Raw genomic sequence first — 17,628 nt, 5'->3', positions numbered from 1 at the left:
TGGTTTCACTGGTGAATTCTACAAATATTTAAAGAAGAATAAATGCCAATCCACCTCAAACTCTTGCAAAAAATTGAAGAGAAGGGAACATTCCCAAATTCATTTTACAAGGCCAACATTAACCTGATACCAAAGCCAGAGAAGGAGACTACAAGAAAAGAGAACTACAGGCCAATATCCCTAATGAATAAAAATGTAAAAGTTCTAAACAAAATACCAGCAAATGGAATTCAACAGCACATTAAAAGGATCATACACCATGATCAAGTGGGATTTATCTCTGGGATGCAAGGATGGTTCAACATATGCAGATCAAAAACATAATATTCCTCATTAATAGAAAGAAGGATGAAACCATATGATCCTTTCAATACATGCAGAAAAAAACATTTAACACAATTCAACATCCTCCCATGACAAAAACTCTAAAAAAATTGGGTATATAAAGAATATACCTCGGGGCACCTAGGTGGCTCTGTTGCTTAAGCATTCGGCTCAGGTCATGATCTCAGGGTTGTGAGATCGAGCCCCACATCAGGGTGTGCACTAGTGGGGAGTCTGATTCCCTCCTTTGTCCTCCCCCCACCCCCCTCCCATGTGCTCTCTCTGTCAAATAAATAAATAAATAAATAAATAAATAAATAAATAAATTTTTAAAAAATATATACCTCAACATAATAAAGCCATATATGACAAACCCACAGCTAACATCATATTCAACAGTGAAATGTTGATAGCTTTTTCTCTAATATCAGGAAAAAGACAAGGGTGTCCACCCTCACCACACATACTCAATATAGTATTGGAAGTCCTAGTCAGAGCAGTTAATAATAGAAAACACATAAAAGGGATCTGAGTTGGAAAGGAAGAAATAAAACTGTTTCTGTTTGCAGATAACATGATCTTATATAAAGAAAACCCTACAGGCTCCACCATAACACTGTTAGAACTAAAAAACAAATTCAGTAAAGTCACAGGATACAAAATCGACACACACAAATCAGTTGCATTTCTATACACCAACAACAAACTATCTTAAAGAGAAATAAAGAAAACAATCCTATTTATAATAACATCAAAGCCAATAAAATACTTAGGAATAAATTTATCTAAGGTGAAAGATCTGTACACTGTAACCTTTAAGACAATGATGAAAGAAATTATAAAAGAAGGGTACCTGGGTGGCTTGGCGGTTAAGTGTCTGCCTTCGGCTCAGATCATGATCCCAGGGTCCTGGGATTAGCCCCTTGTTGGGCTCCCTGCCCAGCAGGCAGTCTGCTTCTCCCTCTGCCCCTCTCCCCCCTCATTCTCTTTCCACTCTCTTTCTCATAAATAAATAAAATCTTAAAAAAAAGAAATTGTAAAAGACACACAAAAAATGGAAAGATCCTGTGTTCATGTATTGAGAGAATTAATATTATCAAAATGTCCAATGTAATGAACCCTGTCCCAGTGCAGAGATTCTAGCCATAGAGCCTCAGCTGGGCCTAGCTCTTTCAATAGAAGGTCTGCTGCAGAACAGATCAATGCTTGCTCTGCTCTCAGACCTCATAATTCATATATTTGGTTTAATGTAGCCACAGAGATAGTCATTGCAAAAATTCATGTGATCTTGGGCCATTAGTTAATGCCAGGGCCCAATTTATCTCCCAATTTCATGGATGATGCTAATAACTCAACTCTCAGCCAATCAGCACAGTGGATTTCCCTGGACACAGGTACTTGTTCAAAGTCAGCTCATAATGACATAATCACAAAATGAGAAGCAGTAGAGATTCTGCTGGGACTCCTGGGTGAGAGTCTCTTGATTTTTCCAATTAGACTAGAATTGGGGAGAATGTAAATTTTGCAGCTTCTACAGCCATCTCGAGACCACATGTGGCCTGGGAAAGGAGTCAACCAAGCAAGTGGAGTTAAGAGAAGGACAAAAACAGACTGGGTCCTATGAGCCCTATATCAAGATGCACAGAAAGGCTGACGTATTTCTGGATTATCTATTCACATGAACCAATTAATTGCCTATTTTTCACTTAAACTAATTTAGGTTGTGATTAAAGACTCCTACTTACATAGTTCCTGTGCCTTAATTTTACCGTGCATGCCTTGAATTAATTTGTCTAGGCCTAGGGCCTGTATTCAGTCTGATGGTAAGGTCTTACCAGCTCTTTCCTGATCTGACCTCCCTCACACCTCCAATTCCCCTCCCCAGAGCTCAGCCCACCCATTTGGATGTTCCAAAATGGGATCCTTGATCCCTTCCCATCAACCTTCTCACCTGAGTCCTGGGGTATGGTATCTGTAATAGATTTCCCAGGACAAAGATCCTAGGAACATACCACTCAGTTTGTCTCTCAGGGACCATGAGAATAAACAAAACATGTTTCTCCTTGCCTTTATATGTCTCTTTATATGCTTCTAAAATTATTTTACTTAATTTAATAAATCTTCTGAGTGGCACCCAATGCTGTTGTTTTTCCTTGTTGACATGAGAGATGGAGGTTGGGGAATGGAGTTAGGAATGTAAATTGATAAAACTTTCTGGAAAATGAGCTGGTAACAAGGCACAATAATTCCTTAAACATATTAGTGCTCTCTGGCCCATAAATTCTACTTCTAAAACGTCCAGATATAAAACTTACATAAAAGAAGTAAAAAGGTTTTTCACAAATAGTTTTATGGTAGAGTTATTTATAAGAGAAAACATCTGGAAATAACCCGAATGCACAACAATAGGATGTGGATTTTTATAAACCAGACTATATGTAAAAGATGGAAGATGCTAGAGCTTTTAAAAATAAGTATGTCTTTAAAATGCTCACAAAATGCTCATGGATGTAGTAATGCAATCCCTAGTAATATATCTTAAGACAATAACCTAAAATGTAGAGAAAAATATATATACAAAGGTTTATAAATTATTCATAACATCGAGAAACTAGAATTTAAGTTAAATATACAACATTATTGGCATGGGGAAATATTTTTCTTGTAATATTAAGTACAAAATCAGGATAAAATTTTATATTCTACATGATCTCAACTATGTAAAACAAAATTATACATGCATAGAAAAAAAGGCAAAGAAGTAAATGTGTTAAAATATTAAACAGTGATTGCCTCCGGGAGATAACTGATATTTTCATCTTTATAACTTCTCTGTGTTTTTCAAAATTTGCACCATGGGCATGTGCAATTTTTTAATAGAGAAAGTTATTATAAAAAGATGGTAAGTATGTAAACTACATAGCAACATGAAGATTGTTTATGAAATAATGTTAAGTGAAAAAAGATGTATATAAAAACTTACTGTGATTGCAATTATGTAAATATGTTTCTGCATATAGACAAGAACTGAAAGGGAAAATGTATAAATAGAATTAGGTTTTGTATTGTGCTAAGGCTGTAGGACTAGGATTAATTTATTTTTCTTCTTTAAAAATCTCTTTAAAGTTGTTTTAATGATGTGTATGCATTTTTTGAACCATCCACTCTATGCATATCCACTGTGTTGCTAACCTTCTGGCAGTGAGGCCAGGAGTCATCTGGCTTGGCTTCACTCCTGGTCCTGGCCACTCTGGACTGGTTCCACAGGCCTCCTGTTGGCTCTAAAAATGGCCAGAGGCACATAACAATGGCTAGTTTGGCCTCTCTTGTTCCTTTATTTTCCAGAGGGGTTGAGTTTACATCATGTGGGACTTTAATTGGAGACCAATTTCAAAGTGGTCATGTAATGGTCAGCATCCCCAGTCTATCACCATTCAGCATTGATATTGCTTTAACAAGGTTAAGAGGGGATAAAAAACAAAACAAAACAAAAAAACCAACCCCCCAAAGCCCCCCCAAACCCAAACCAAACTTAGGATATTTCAAATCAGAAACAAATCTAGCAGTGATTTTTTTCTGGAGGTTTCTATGTTAGGAAATCAATTGTCTCTTCAAGACACAGCCTAGTTAGTGGGAAAGCCCCAATGACTGTGACATCGCTGACAATCCAGACTTTCCTTATCCCCAGTTAAGTGGGTCAATCTGAATCCTGTCTGGGAAAGAAGACTCCATGGGCCAGTATCACAAGTGAAGTAATATTTATATGTAGCAGTAGCAGAAAAGGCAAAGGATTTAGAATCAGACAGATCTGGATTTGAATACTGACTCTATCACTTGTTAACTGTGTTCAACTGGGCAATTCAAATAATGAGGCAGCACCTTCATTTTTCATCTGTGAAAGAGAAATGGTGATACCTGTCTCATGGGATAGTGGGGAAAATTATGGGAAAAATATACGTAAAGCACTTAACACAGCTCTGGCATTGAGCGCCACTATTTAGATACTTCCTAAATGCTGTCCTTTTAGTCTATTCCATCAAAGAGTACAATTTGACAAGAGCACCAAGATAATTCAACAGGGGAAAAACAGTCTTTTCAACAAATGGTGCTGGGAAAACTGAACACATTCATAAGAGGTAAGCTGGAATCCTACCTCACATCATATAAAAAAATTAACTCACAAGAGTACATCTTTGTGACTTTGGGTTAGGTAATGTTTTCTAAGACATACCAAAAGTATAAGTAACAAAAAGGAAAAAAATAGGTAAATTGAACTTCATCACAATTAAAAACTTTTTTTTGCTCAAAAGAACATCTGGTAGGTGAAAAGACAACCCATGGAATAGTAAAAAATATTTGCAAATCATATATCTGATAAAAGACCTTGTATTCAGAATATAAATTTTAAAACTCTTACAATTCAATAATAAAAAGACAAATATAACGTAATTAAAATGAGTGAGGAAAAATAATTTGACTAAACATTTCTCCAAAGGAGATATATAAATGGCCAAAAAGCACATGAAAATATACTCAACATCATTAGCCATTAGGGACATGGAAATCAAAACTACAATGAGATACCACTTCACCCCCACTAGGATGACTATAATCAAGAGACAGATAATAAGTGTCAGAGAGGATGTGGAGAAATTGGATGTGTCCTACATTGCTGATAAGAATGGAAAATGGTACAGCTATTTTTGAAAACAGTTTGGCAGTTCCTCAAAATGTATATCCTAACACTTACCATATGACCCAACAATTCTATTCCTAAGGTTTATATCCAAGAGAACTAAAAACATATGTCTACATAAAGACTTATACACAAATGCTCATAGCAGTATTATTCATAATAGACAAAAAATGGAAACAAATGAAATATCCATCAATAGATGAATAGATAAACAAATTGTGGTATATCCATATAATGAAATACTATTAAGCAATAAAAAAGAATGAAGTACTGACACATGCTACAATATGGATGAACCTGAAATTATTATGCTAAGTGGAAAAATCCAGTCAAGAAAGGTCACATATTGTACAATTCCATTTATATGAAATGTCCAGAATAGGCAAATTCAGAAAGACAGTAGATTAGTGGTTTCCAGAGCATGGGGGAAGGCAGAAATAGGGAGGGACTATTAACAGAGTTTCTTTTTGGGGTGGTGATAATGTTCTTGAATTATTGATGATGGTTATACAACTCTGTGAATATACTGAAAACTACTAAATGATGCATTTAAAAATGGATTTGATGGCATGTGAATTAAATCTCAATAAAAACATTATGTTTTTTAAAAAAGGTATGGCGTGCACTTTTAGCGTTTTGATGGGAATATGAAAATCTTTCTGGAAGTATGATTAAGGAATCATTGCCAATTTTTCTAGTTCTCCTCACTGTAGTCCCCCCATCCCTGTGGAACCCTTTTGAATTTAGGAGTGGTCATGTGACTTGCTTTGACCAAGGAAATGCGGGCAGAAGTGACCCCTTCCAAATTTTTTTAAGAGAAAGTACATGGTTCACCATCTCTCCCTTTCCCTCTGCCATGGTGACCCATATGGCAGGTGCTGCAATCTCACATATTCTCCTGGCACTTCTTTGTGAACATGTTGAATAATGTCCAATTGCCAACACCTGCAACTCTATCCTGAGAGCTTTCTTTGGCCGTTGGAATCTGCTATGTCCATACTCGGAGCAGATTGGAAGTGTCAGGGAATTAACACACCCATTCTCACTCTCACTCCTTTGTCCTTTGGAGGAATATCTCTGAGGCTTATTTTCCACACTGACTTCCAGGGTTCCCCAGTTTGATTATGTTCCAGTTGCCTTTAGTGGTAGCTTGCTTGATAATGAACCTTTCTTGGCTTTCTTCTTTTCCTGTATTGTTTCCTTGCTTTCCTTCCAAGGTCTCTGGGATTATCTCCCAAATAAATATCTTGCACTGAAATCTTTGTCTCAAGGTCTTCTTCTTAGGGAACCCAAATTAAAACACCCAGCTATGTTCCAAACAGAGAATGCTTGGTCTGGGTGCTAGAGTAAAGATGATGTGAAGCAGAGCTGATGCCAATCCATGAGGGACATATACCAAAAGTGAGAAATAAGCCTTTGTTTTTTAAGCTGCTGCAATTTTGATGTCATTGTTACTTCAGTGTAATGCAGCTTGTCATGACTATTGAACTATGTACACCTTTCCTCAGTAATTCTCATTCTAGGTATTTTTCCTAAAGAAATAATTAGAGATGCATACAAAGATCTTTATACAAGAATGTTCACTGTGGTGTTATTTATAATTAAATAATTGGGTACAATTTAATATACAACAGTAGAGTTATAATAGAATGCTTTTCAACTATATGAAATTTCTTCTTAAAGAATAATAACATTGAGAAATGTTAATACTACATTCAAATGAAACAGTTTACATAGTATCATCTAAATTTTATTTTTTAAATTACATATATATTTGTATATACATGTGCAAAAATAACAATCTCTCTTCTCAGTCTGGTATTAGGGGTTTTACTTGTATAGGTGAAAAATGTTTCTTCGTGCTGTCTCCCTTTTACTGAAGAGGTTATAGAATAAACTTTCTAAAAAGTAAAGAAGAAACTATAGTTGGGTTTTGGGTCAAATGGCTAAATAAGTTCATGCTTCAATAAGCCTGTTCATTTTCATCAAATAGTAATATTTGATAACATATGAGCAAAGAAATGAAAATATATATTTGGGCTCTGTTGTGAGAGGGATATCTCCACAGAGCTGAAATGTACAGAAATGTGAAAGGTAAGTTTTCCTAAGGCTACTTGCTTGCTGAGGTCTGAACATAGAAGCAGGAAGTAGCAGCTGAGGTTTGCCTCCTATGAGATAACAGAGACTAAAAGTACTCTGGAACAGGAGGATCAGAAACAAGATCTTCTGCTTAGAGTCCTAGCGTGGGGCTCTCAAGGCTTGAAAGGAGCCTAGGGAAGAAAAAGCGGCTGCTGCACAACTTGCTGGCAGATGGCCCCTGTGCATTGTAGGCCTTGAGAGGTGAGGAATATAGACAGAGAAAACAGAAGCAATGCCAAACTATCCTGCTGACATTTTGTCACTGGATCCAATATATCTCCATTTTTTACCAGGTCCAATACTGAAGATGTGGGTAGATTTAACAACAAAAACCACCACACAGGGAGATGTGAGCGCAGCAGGGATTTGGGGGGGGTGGGGGGGAGGGTCGGAGATGAGAAAAGAGAAAACCAGAAAACCTCCTCCTCAGTGATCTTACAAATTAAAATTTCAAAATGCATGAAGAAATTAAATGCTAAAAATGATACTAAACAAAATTAACAATTATAACTTGAATTCTCTCCAGATGAAACTTATTTTATAGAACAGTCAGAGGTTTTAAAATAAGCATATTGAGGATGTTCAGAGAAACAAATGAAGGCATTAAAACAGAATAAGAAATTATGAAACAGAATAGGCAGAAATAAAATAAGAACAGGTGGATATGAACAAAATTAGAAATCTTGGAAATTAAAAATATGTAGTCATTGAAATATTGAAAAAGACAGGGAAAAAAGTTTAGACTAGACATGGTCGAAAAGTGAATTTATAAATGCAAGTTACTTGTAGGGACCTCAGAATCAGTGCAGTAAGGCAAAATTATAAAAAGTTATGAAAAATCAGTTAATAGCCATGGAGGGCCACTTGAGAGAATCCAACAGTCACCTAATAGAAATTCTTGAAGAAGAAAGCCCGAGGAATAAGGGAAAAGCAATATTTGAAGAGAAAATTTGCCAATAATTTCTCAGAATTAAAGAAAGACATAGATTCTCAGGTAGAAGTATACTCAGAGTACCAGGCAGGGTAAATAGAAATAAATTCACACCTACATACATCAAAGTGAAAAATACCGAATGTTAAGATTAAAAAACAATCTTGAAACCTATCAAAAAAAAGGTAAGTTATCAAAAACAAATAATGGAAGACTTCTCATCAGCAACTATGTATGTCAGAAAACAATTTTTAAAAATCTTCAAAGTACAAAGGAACATCTTCCTCAAACTAAAATTTATACCTAGCCAAACTATTATTCCAGAGAAAGTCAAAATAAGGACATGTATAGATTAAGAGGATTGCCCAAGGACTCTCACTAAAATAGCTATTAAAGGATTCACTTTAATAAGGTAACACAGGAAGGACGCCTGGGTGGCTCAGTCGGTTAAGCATCTGCCTTCAGCTCAGGTCATGATCCCAGGGTCCTGGAATGGAGTCCTGCATGGGGCTCCCTGCTCCGTGGGGAGACTGCTTCTCCCTCTGCCTCTGTCTCTCTCTCTCTCTCTGTCTCTCATGAATAAATAAATAAAATCTTAAAAAAAAGTAAGGTAACACAGGAAATCTTGGGATATAAGAAGCAGGAGAACACAAAATGTCATATACTGTGTAGGAAAAGTAAATTAGCTCAGTGCTATTACTAATTCATTGTTTTTCTTTTTTTGCAACAGTTTAACTTAAAAGTCTAAATAATAATAACTAGGTGGTGACAGGGCAGTGTTCAAAAGGTGGTTAAAACATGTTTACATATGAATAACCCATTGTCTCAGCACCATACCACAACTAGTCTATCTTTTTTTTTTTTTTACAGTTTATTTATTTATTTGAGTAATCTCTACTCCCAATGTGGGGCTCGAACTCATGACCCCAACATCAAGAGTCACATGCTCTACTGACTGAGCCAGCCAGGTGCCTCAACTAGTCCATCTTTTATTCCACTTATTAAGAAGGCTAATTTTGTCAAATGCTGTAGATTTTGTAAGAAAATATATCATCAAATGTATATCCAAAGGGTAACCAGTTTAGGTTAGAAATAAAATCAATAGCATCCAAATCTGTAGATGGAGCCAGAGGAAGGCAGGTAATACATAAAACATAAGGCCAAAAAAGGCAGGACAAGAGAAAAAAAAAAAGAAGATGAATGATAGAGCACAAATATGGTGGTAGGTATTTATCCAAATATACCAGTAATTATAATAAATATAGATTAGATTCACCTGTTACAATACATGAATTATTAGATTTTATTAAAAAAACAACAACAGGTGACAGTGTTTCCAAAAGATTACCACAAAAGGGAAAGGGAGAAGGATATCTCCCTAGTAATTATAAAGATAATATTAAAATTAAGATTTATTATAAATAAGACAGTATGGAGTGAATGCCGAGCAAGTATGGTAGACCAACGGAATAATACAGAGAGCTCAGAAACAGATTCTGTATATAGGAAAATTGCTATATGACAGACATGTAATTGCCAATAAGTGGGAGAAAGGATGTACTAGTTGTTGTATGGTGCTGAGACAATGGGTTATCCATATGTAAACAAAAAATTAAATCTCTAAGTCATATTATGCACAAAGATCAGTACTAAATGAGATAAAGACCCCAAGTATGACACAAAACTTAGAAATAAGTACAGAAGAATATGATATCCAGGTAGGGAAAGCTCTCTTAAATAAGTTACAAAAGCAAAGCTCAAAAAGCAAGAGATCGATTAATTTAACCCCATTAAAGTTTTTAAAATCTTCCACGTAAAAGTACATTATTAATTAAAAAAGAAAAACACCCACACAAGCCACAGTCTGGAAGAAGGTATTTGCAATGCATATAAGGGACAAAGTATTGATATTCAGGATAATAAAGAACTATAAATCAATAAAAAGAAAGGACAACCCAATGGAAAATGGAAGAAGGATATGAAAAGTCAATTCACCAAAGAAGAAACCGAAGTGGTCAATAAACATATGAAAATATACTCAACTCCATCAGTAATCAGGGAAACAAATATTATAAGAACAATGGGATATCATTTCACATTTATCATGATGACAAATTGTGTAAGCCTGACAATTCCAAGTATTGAGGATTCAAGGAAGTGGAAACCCTTATACTTTGCTGCTGGAAGTATACATTTGTTCAACTACCTTAGAAAATAATTGGCCATTACATAGTAAATTTGAAGATGCACATAATCAATAATTCCTCTCCTAATTATATGCCCTTATACACAAGGAGACAGGCACAGAAATGCTCTTTGTAGTACCACTTGCAATTGTAAAAAATTGTAAAAAAAACCTGGAAATAGGCCTAAATTATGATCAATAAGGTGGATAAATAAATTGTGATATAATCATATGTGAAATACTATATATCAGTTAAAATGAATAAACCAGAGGTACATGAATCTACCTGAATCAATCTCTACAATATAGTAATGATTAGGGGGAAAGTCATGGAATGCCATTTACAGTGTGACATCATTTAGAGTAATTTGTAAAAGAATACCAGTTATACCTATTATATTTTTGTATATATAGATATGGAAAAAAACATTGAATTTATTATAGTGGTTATTTATAGGGTGAAGGGAGAAAGTTGCAATCAGGTAAGAGTATGAAACGTCTCAACTAGATTTATAAATTTTTTAAATAGGGGGACTCTCTGGTGTAGATGGTACAAATGGTAATACACGGCACATGGTAATGCATGGCACAAATGGATATTTGTCTGGCACACCGGAATGAGGCTACCACCTTGGGGGCTCCAGCTGTCCAGGTCCTACCTGTGTCCCTGAGAGGTAAGTGGATCAATATCTCACAAGTGCATCTCTCATAATATCACACAAAGGCAGCCTACCTGCAGTACACCAGTGCGCCACAACATACCGTTTGGGAAGCTTTGACCCAGGAGGTATTTTTTTCACATCTAAAAGTGGGCAAAATTATAAACCATTCCAAAATCTGGCAGTGCTAAGCATTTTGCAGTTCTACAGCTCTTCAAAAGGAGTACACTTAGAGTCACAATTACTCTGCTTGAATTTATGCAGCAGCAATTAGGAACAGAAAGAGCTAGTACAAAAGAAGTGCAGTAAACAGGGTTTGAAGACATATCAAGAACCCCCTCCAATTCATACATCAGCATCATATCAGGGTGTGACCAGATGAGACTGGAATGTGGAAGCAGGCAATCTGGGTTAGCATAGGTAGAGTAGAATAGTACACAATTACAAAGGATAGAAACCAAATAGGACAGGACAAAGATAATCCTTCACCAACACCTTAGTGGGGAGGGATTGGTAGGTCAAACGAGTGCGCCACTCCAGTTATGTTAGCCCATGATTTGTAATTTCTACATATGCTAATCATATATATATATATATATATATATATATATATATTAAACATAGCTCATCTATAGAACAGATGAAACATTTTTCAAACCACTTCATCTCTGTTCTTCTAAAGTCCCAAGCTCAAAAAGCTCTATCAGGTGGAAATACAGTAAGGTCACCTGAACTGGGTAGATCCAACTTACATTTGTAGTCACTGCCTTATACCTCAGTGACTGAGACCAGATAAACTAGTGTTTGTGCTGAGAGAGTGCCTGCAGAAGGCAATTTCTCAACCTCTTTGTAAGTGGCAACAAGATACAGCACGGCAAGCTTGGTAAAAGGCAGAGATAACATGGTATGGCCATACTGGACACCAACACATTGAAATGGCCTCCATATTTATCAGTAATTAGCCACTCCTAGAGCCCCCAACCTGCCATGTGACCAGTCTGCCACATGTACCCCTCCCCCAGGATCCCATCTCCCCACAGTCCAGTAACCAAAGTGTTAATGCCTAACACAGCAGAGGGTCACCAGGGCTGTTAAATATTTTGAACAGATGAAGATGACCCACCACCCCCATTCTTGAATGCTCACTAACCCTGCTAGCATCATCATCCTCTTGGATCCCAAAAGAGAATAACATCTCTTGTTGGCCAGTTTTGCCTCAAGTTCCCAAACCAAAATAAAATACCTCTCTGGCAGGATTAAACTACTCAACCACTCTCTAGGCTAGATGCCAGGCATAGGGGGAAGAAAGGACCTTTTAATCCCAGGGCCACAGCTTTGTTGGGGAACTTGACTTTCCCCTAAAGCAAGAGACAAGAGTTATTTTGACCCCGAGCACAGAAGACCAAACCTGGTCACTTTCTCAGACTAGTCCCTCATGAGCCATCCTTCCTCCATTCCATGCCCCTTTCCAGGCAGTTTCCCTGTTCCCCATGATTTCAAAACTTATTTCTCATAAGACCAGGACAATTCCTTGACACTTAGGTCTATCGAATGATCTGGGGAGAACCTGGCCCTGGAATATGTAGCAACATCAGAGTATCAACCCTGCCATCTGCAGAGTCAAGAGGAAGCAGCACAGACCTGGGAGGGAGGAAAAAAAACTGCCCAAGGGGCAGAGGATGGAGGGAGAAGGGTTATTCATGGCGCCAAGAATTCTGCTGTTCATCCAGGGAATCAAAGGAGGAGGGCAGGAATTGCATTTGCTTAGGCCACCAGGCATTGCTCTGGGAAATAAGGGAAAAGCCAAAGCAGAATGGCCGCACCTACTCACCAGGGCTGGTTATTGTCAGGAGGTCAAGCTGCCGCTGTTGCTGCAAAAGAAAACACATTGTGAGATCATGGAATTGAGCCAGAGCCAAACTGTGCTTAGCAGCTCAGGGTGGACACGCAGAAGGGATGTTCAGACACACAGAGCAGGGTATAAGGTGGAGAAAAGGGTGCTCACTCACAATTCTGCACAGAGGCATCGCACCCTAGAGACAAAGGGAGTGGATGGCCTTTTCGTTCATGCTTCCATGGTCAGAAGTGAGAGGCCTTAGAGGTCTTCCAGTCAAATCTATTCTATACTTAGAGAAAGGCCATAGGCTCATTCTTCTGCACCAGATAGTCTTTGTTCACACTGGCCACACTGGTTAAGTGTCTCATATCCTGGCAATCCTCTCTGCCTTGGGTCCTTATATCACTGTCACCCTCCTTATATTCCTTTCTAACCAAGATATTCCTGGGCTGGTTTATTGTTTTAATTTGCTCAGCAACGCTATGACAATTTTAGTTACTGATGATCAAACCATTCCTTCTCTAACTGAATCTTCATCTCTTTGTATGGTACACAGCGATCATAGCAAATATCTGTCTGGCACACTGGGTCATATGGATGAGGCTGCTTGTGTTTGGAGGCAACTGGCCCTGGCTAACCCAAGGGCTGAGGAGATCAATAGCTCAGTAGGCTTGCCACACATCACAGCGTATCTACAGGGAGGCTCTGTCCTGAATTGGATGTCATGGAAACCTGAGGATGGAGAAGCTGGTATTGGAGGCTGGGGGTGGGGCAGTGAGCAACTCTCCTAGAGACTTAAGTCAGGATTCCTTAAGCCCCAGATGACTTCTTTCTCTTTTCTACACTTGATTTTCCATAAATAGTCCTGGAAATCTGTTTTTTTTTTTTTTTTTCTCAAAAGGGCTTCAAACAAACTCCACTTTGAGAACCGTTGCTCTAGGCTACATATTGCAGGAGCTTCTGATTATCCGGTATTTCTTCTAATGGATCCTCTGCCACATTTCACCTTATCTGTATTTCCCGCTCTATCTTGCCTCTCTCTAAGAATGGAGAACAGCTTCCTGAAATTCTGCTTAGGCAGAAATGGGAAGGCAGCAACATTTTTTGAGCAACAATTATAGGCCAGGCACAGTACCAGGTGCTTTGATGTTTCATTTCTTTTCATATTCTTGGCAATCCTGCAGGGTCAGTATTACATGAGGTTCAGAGAGGAAAATTATCTGCCCAAGACAACATCTTCATTAAATGGCAGGGCCAGGATTAGAATTCAGTCAGTTCTAATGCTGGCTTGAAAGCCCAAAATACGACGATACACATAAACCATTACGATGGTGCCTGACGCTTAATAGGTGCTCAAAAAGATACAGTATTGATGCTGTTGTTATTACTATAGTCCATGTGACCCTTGGTTTATATGAGCTATTTTTTCCTTTTTTCACAGAATTATGGATACTTGGTGGGGGGGGCACCTGGGTGGCTCAGTCGGTTAAGGGGCCAACTCTTGATTTCAGCTCAGGTCATGATCTCAGGGTCCTGGGATGCAGCCATGTGCTGGGTTCCATGTTCAGAGGGAGTCTGCTTGAGATTCTCTCTCTCCCTCTCCCTCTGCCCCTCCCCCCACTCGCATGTGCTCTCTCTCACTCTCTCTCAAATAAATAAATCTCAAAGAAAAAAAAGAATCATGAATACTTGGAGCTCAAAGGTCATGAGTTTGACCTGCTATCAGGACAGGAATCCCCTCTGCAATGGCCCCACCAGTTGTATGAACTGCTTGTTTCATCCCTTTTCTTGATGGGGAACTCACTAATTCTTATCAGTTTGTTAGCTCTCCTTTGAGCAGGGTTAAAAGCAGCTTCCTATGATATCATCACTGTTTCTAGTTGCCTCAGCCCATGACAAGAGTTTGGACCTCTGCAGATCTGTGTCTTCTCTCCAGGCTAAACATGCCCAGTTCCTATGTCCTTTCCTCATAAGACCTGGGCTCAAATCTCCTTGCCCTCATGGTCTCCTTCCTCCTCTATTTAACTTTGATCTGTCTCAGTCAAAAACTCTTTAAAATCTTTCTACCTCTTACTTCAATGACTTCTCATGAACCTCAAAGCTATCCCCTCATGGACTTCTCAATCAACATCACTGTTTTCCTGCCAGCTCATAACTCATTCCAGTTGACATTTTCAAGCAAACAATGCAACTCCAAGATGTCACTGACCTACATTGTGAACACACATCCTCCCTCTGAAAAGAAACACACACCCACACATGGGCCAGAAGGAATGCTGGAGCCAGACCGCCTTCCCTCCCAAACACAGAACCAGGCCAGTAGCACAATTGGCTCAAGCTGCCTTTGCCAAGGCCAACCTGTGTGGCTCGGCACTTCTCTCGTGCATGAGGGAAGAATACAATGCGTCCTTCTATTTTTCCATAAGCTTGACTTTGTGATGACTGTGCTTGGTGAAAGAAGTTTATTTATCTGAGAAGAGTCTATTTCTTAATTAAGAGCTATCTCTAAACAGTGACTCTGTGTCCAGGCTCCCGCAGAGAAAAAAGAGAAGAAAACCCGACAGGAGGCAGACAGATGTGGGTTTGTGTCTTGGCTTCTCTGTGGAGTTTGGATAACTTAACTGTATGTCTCTGGCCTCAAACTTCACACCTGTAAAATGAGGGTGAATGAAATACCTTCAGGGATAGGGAATCAAATGCAACCAGGTACCATGCTTGTGGGCTCCCTCTTCTGGTGTAAAGTGTTCCCTGAGAATCCCTGTAGACAGAACACTGGGGGCTCAAAAGACAGAGTCAGAACGTAGAAGGGGCCAAATTTTCAGCTCTCTTCTCACATTACAATTTTCAGTGGATGTGTGTCTTCCTCACTAGTTGGAGAGCATCTTCAGGGCCTAGAAGATGTATTGTTCAGTCCATGGCATACAGTAGCCCTCCATAAGCACTTGCTAAATTCAATGAAGCATTCCTGGAATCCACATTATCCTTTTACCCACCCCCCCATGCCTTTGCTCATGCTATTCTCTCTGCTTAATCTTTCATGATCTTCTGTCTTCTTGGAGGTCTCCCCTCACTGCTCGAGACGTCCATGACATCTTTTCCGCATGACAACTTCCAAACCTAACCTCCGTCTGTCCTTTGAACAGAATAGTTCCCACTTTGTTCTTCTAATGTATCTTGTAAAGCCAGCCTTTTGTATCATGCTCTGTTTTTAACTTTCTGTTTCTTCTGTTTCCCTCATGAGGTCCTTACTCGAGGATAAGACTGTCATTTCATCCCTCTATCTCTAGTGCCAGCACAAAGGTCTGGAAGGAATGTTTGAGGTCATCTGGTTCAAATGATTCAACTGTTTTGTCATTCCCTCTGCTATGGCCCTGTTAGGTAGGAATTCATCAGCATGGAAAGCAACCATGCCCCCTCTACAGGACTTTCCCTCTGCCACGTCTTTAGGCTTTCTTGCCTTTATGATTTTGTTCCTATCATCTCCACAGCCAGCAATACTGGCTATCCACCTCCTGTGGGAGACCTTCCTTCTTTTGCTCCCACCCACAGGATCACTGTCTCTCCTGGACTCCAGCAGCTCCTACTGTCTGTACCACTCCTGTGGTGATGAATTAAATCCAACCTGGTGACAAGCCCGTTTAACCTACAGTTCACAGACATATGTGTGCACCACCTAGTGGCCTAAGCAGATAAGTGTAGGCTATTGTTTAACCTGTAGCTCTTAAGATAGGACTGCAAAATCTGCCTGTTCTACATGTAAATCAGAATGAAAAAAGAAAAAGAAAAATTCTTGCAGGGTACCTTCAAGAATCACTGTGCAACATGTTTTACCTAAGAAACTGGAATATCCAAATAATTCTCTCAAAGTCCTTCAAAAATAAAAGGAATGGAATGAAAGATAAATTTTTCATTACTAAATAGTCTGCCTAGTATCATCATTTGGGATTGCCAATGAAAACTGTATGGCATTTTTTTAAAATTAGGGCGCATGATTTGTGTATGTAATGTACAATCTGTTACATATGGAGGGGGGCATGTTGGACATAAAGAACTACCAAAGTATAATTAGTTACCAACTGAGAGAGATAAGGGTCTTTCATATGGAGAGGATATAGGATCTAACGGCTTGGATGGTAGAACATGCAATGTTAGCTGGAGGAAATGAAGTTGGCTAGCTGGGCAGCAGGTTTGGTAGGTCGACAGGGCTTGCTGGCTGAGAGCTGACCAGCTGACCCACTAGCTGACCATAAGCTACTGTCTCAGGAAGGCAAGGCCTTCACATGTGTGGTAGCAGTAGTGTGTGCCTCTGTGCATGTGTATGTGTGTGCGTGTGTGTGTGATTTGAGGGGTGTTAGGGGAGAATGTTCCTTCTAGGTGAAGGAATTCCAGGCCTCCACAGACGGAAATGTGTCCAATTGTGCCTGTATGGTATTCCATGAACTCCTGGAAGAGTGTGGGTAAGCCAGACCCAGGTCTATTAGGAGTTGATGTGTAGACTCTTGTCTGTGTATGTATGTATGAGCCTTGAATCCAGCCTTCCTTGATAAAAGTGTTGTCTTACGGACATTCAGAAGAAACCCACTTATGTGCTTAACTACCATGTGTAAATGCTGAGTCATGACTGGATAAAGACCATGAGTGTTGGGGGTTCCAAGGTCAACAGGAACAATCTCCGAATTTGGTGCCAGCTGGGGATGGCCAGAGTATCTAGAGTGGATGCTCAGGGAACTGTTGGCCAGCATACTTGCTCCAGGAGTTATCCTGATCCCCCATTCATCCACTGGAAGCTGTCTTGTTAATGCAATGTCACTCCACCTCTGGTCCCAGATAACTGCCCCAAGGGTGGAAATACTGAAA

At 38.9% G+C, this 17,628-nt stretch overlaps 1 protein-coding gene across 4 annotated transcripts in view; it reads right to left on the bottom strand.

Annotated features, from left to right (window-relative positions):
- Positions 1–17,628, bottom strand: part of LOC116647850 (BEN domain-containing protein 5) — a 1,423,949-nt gene that overhangs the window by 300,389 nt on the left and 1,105,932 nt on the right. For all 4 annotated transcript variants that reach the window (XM_032429423.1, XM_032429457.1, XM_032429442.1 and 1 more), the window contains exon 6: positions 12,766–12,805. In XM_032429423.1, the coding sequence (XP_032285314.1) occupies positions 12,766–12,805 (40 nt within the window). The remainder of the gene's footprint in view (positions 1–12,765; positions 12,806–17,628) is intronic.

This window comes from Phoca vitulina, unplaced genomic scaffold (assembly GCF_004348235.1).
Source record: "Phoca vitulina isolate PV1807 unplaced genomic scaffold, GSC_HSeal_1.0 scaffold2, whole genome shotgun sequence".
NCBI classification, from domain to species: Eukaryota; Metazoa; Chordata; class Mammalia; order Carnivora; family Phocidae; genus Phoca; species Phoca vitulina.
Note: the sequence above shows the minus strand (reverse complement) of the source record. Positions and strands in the feature narration are given on the sequence as shown.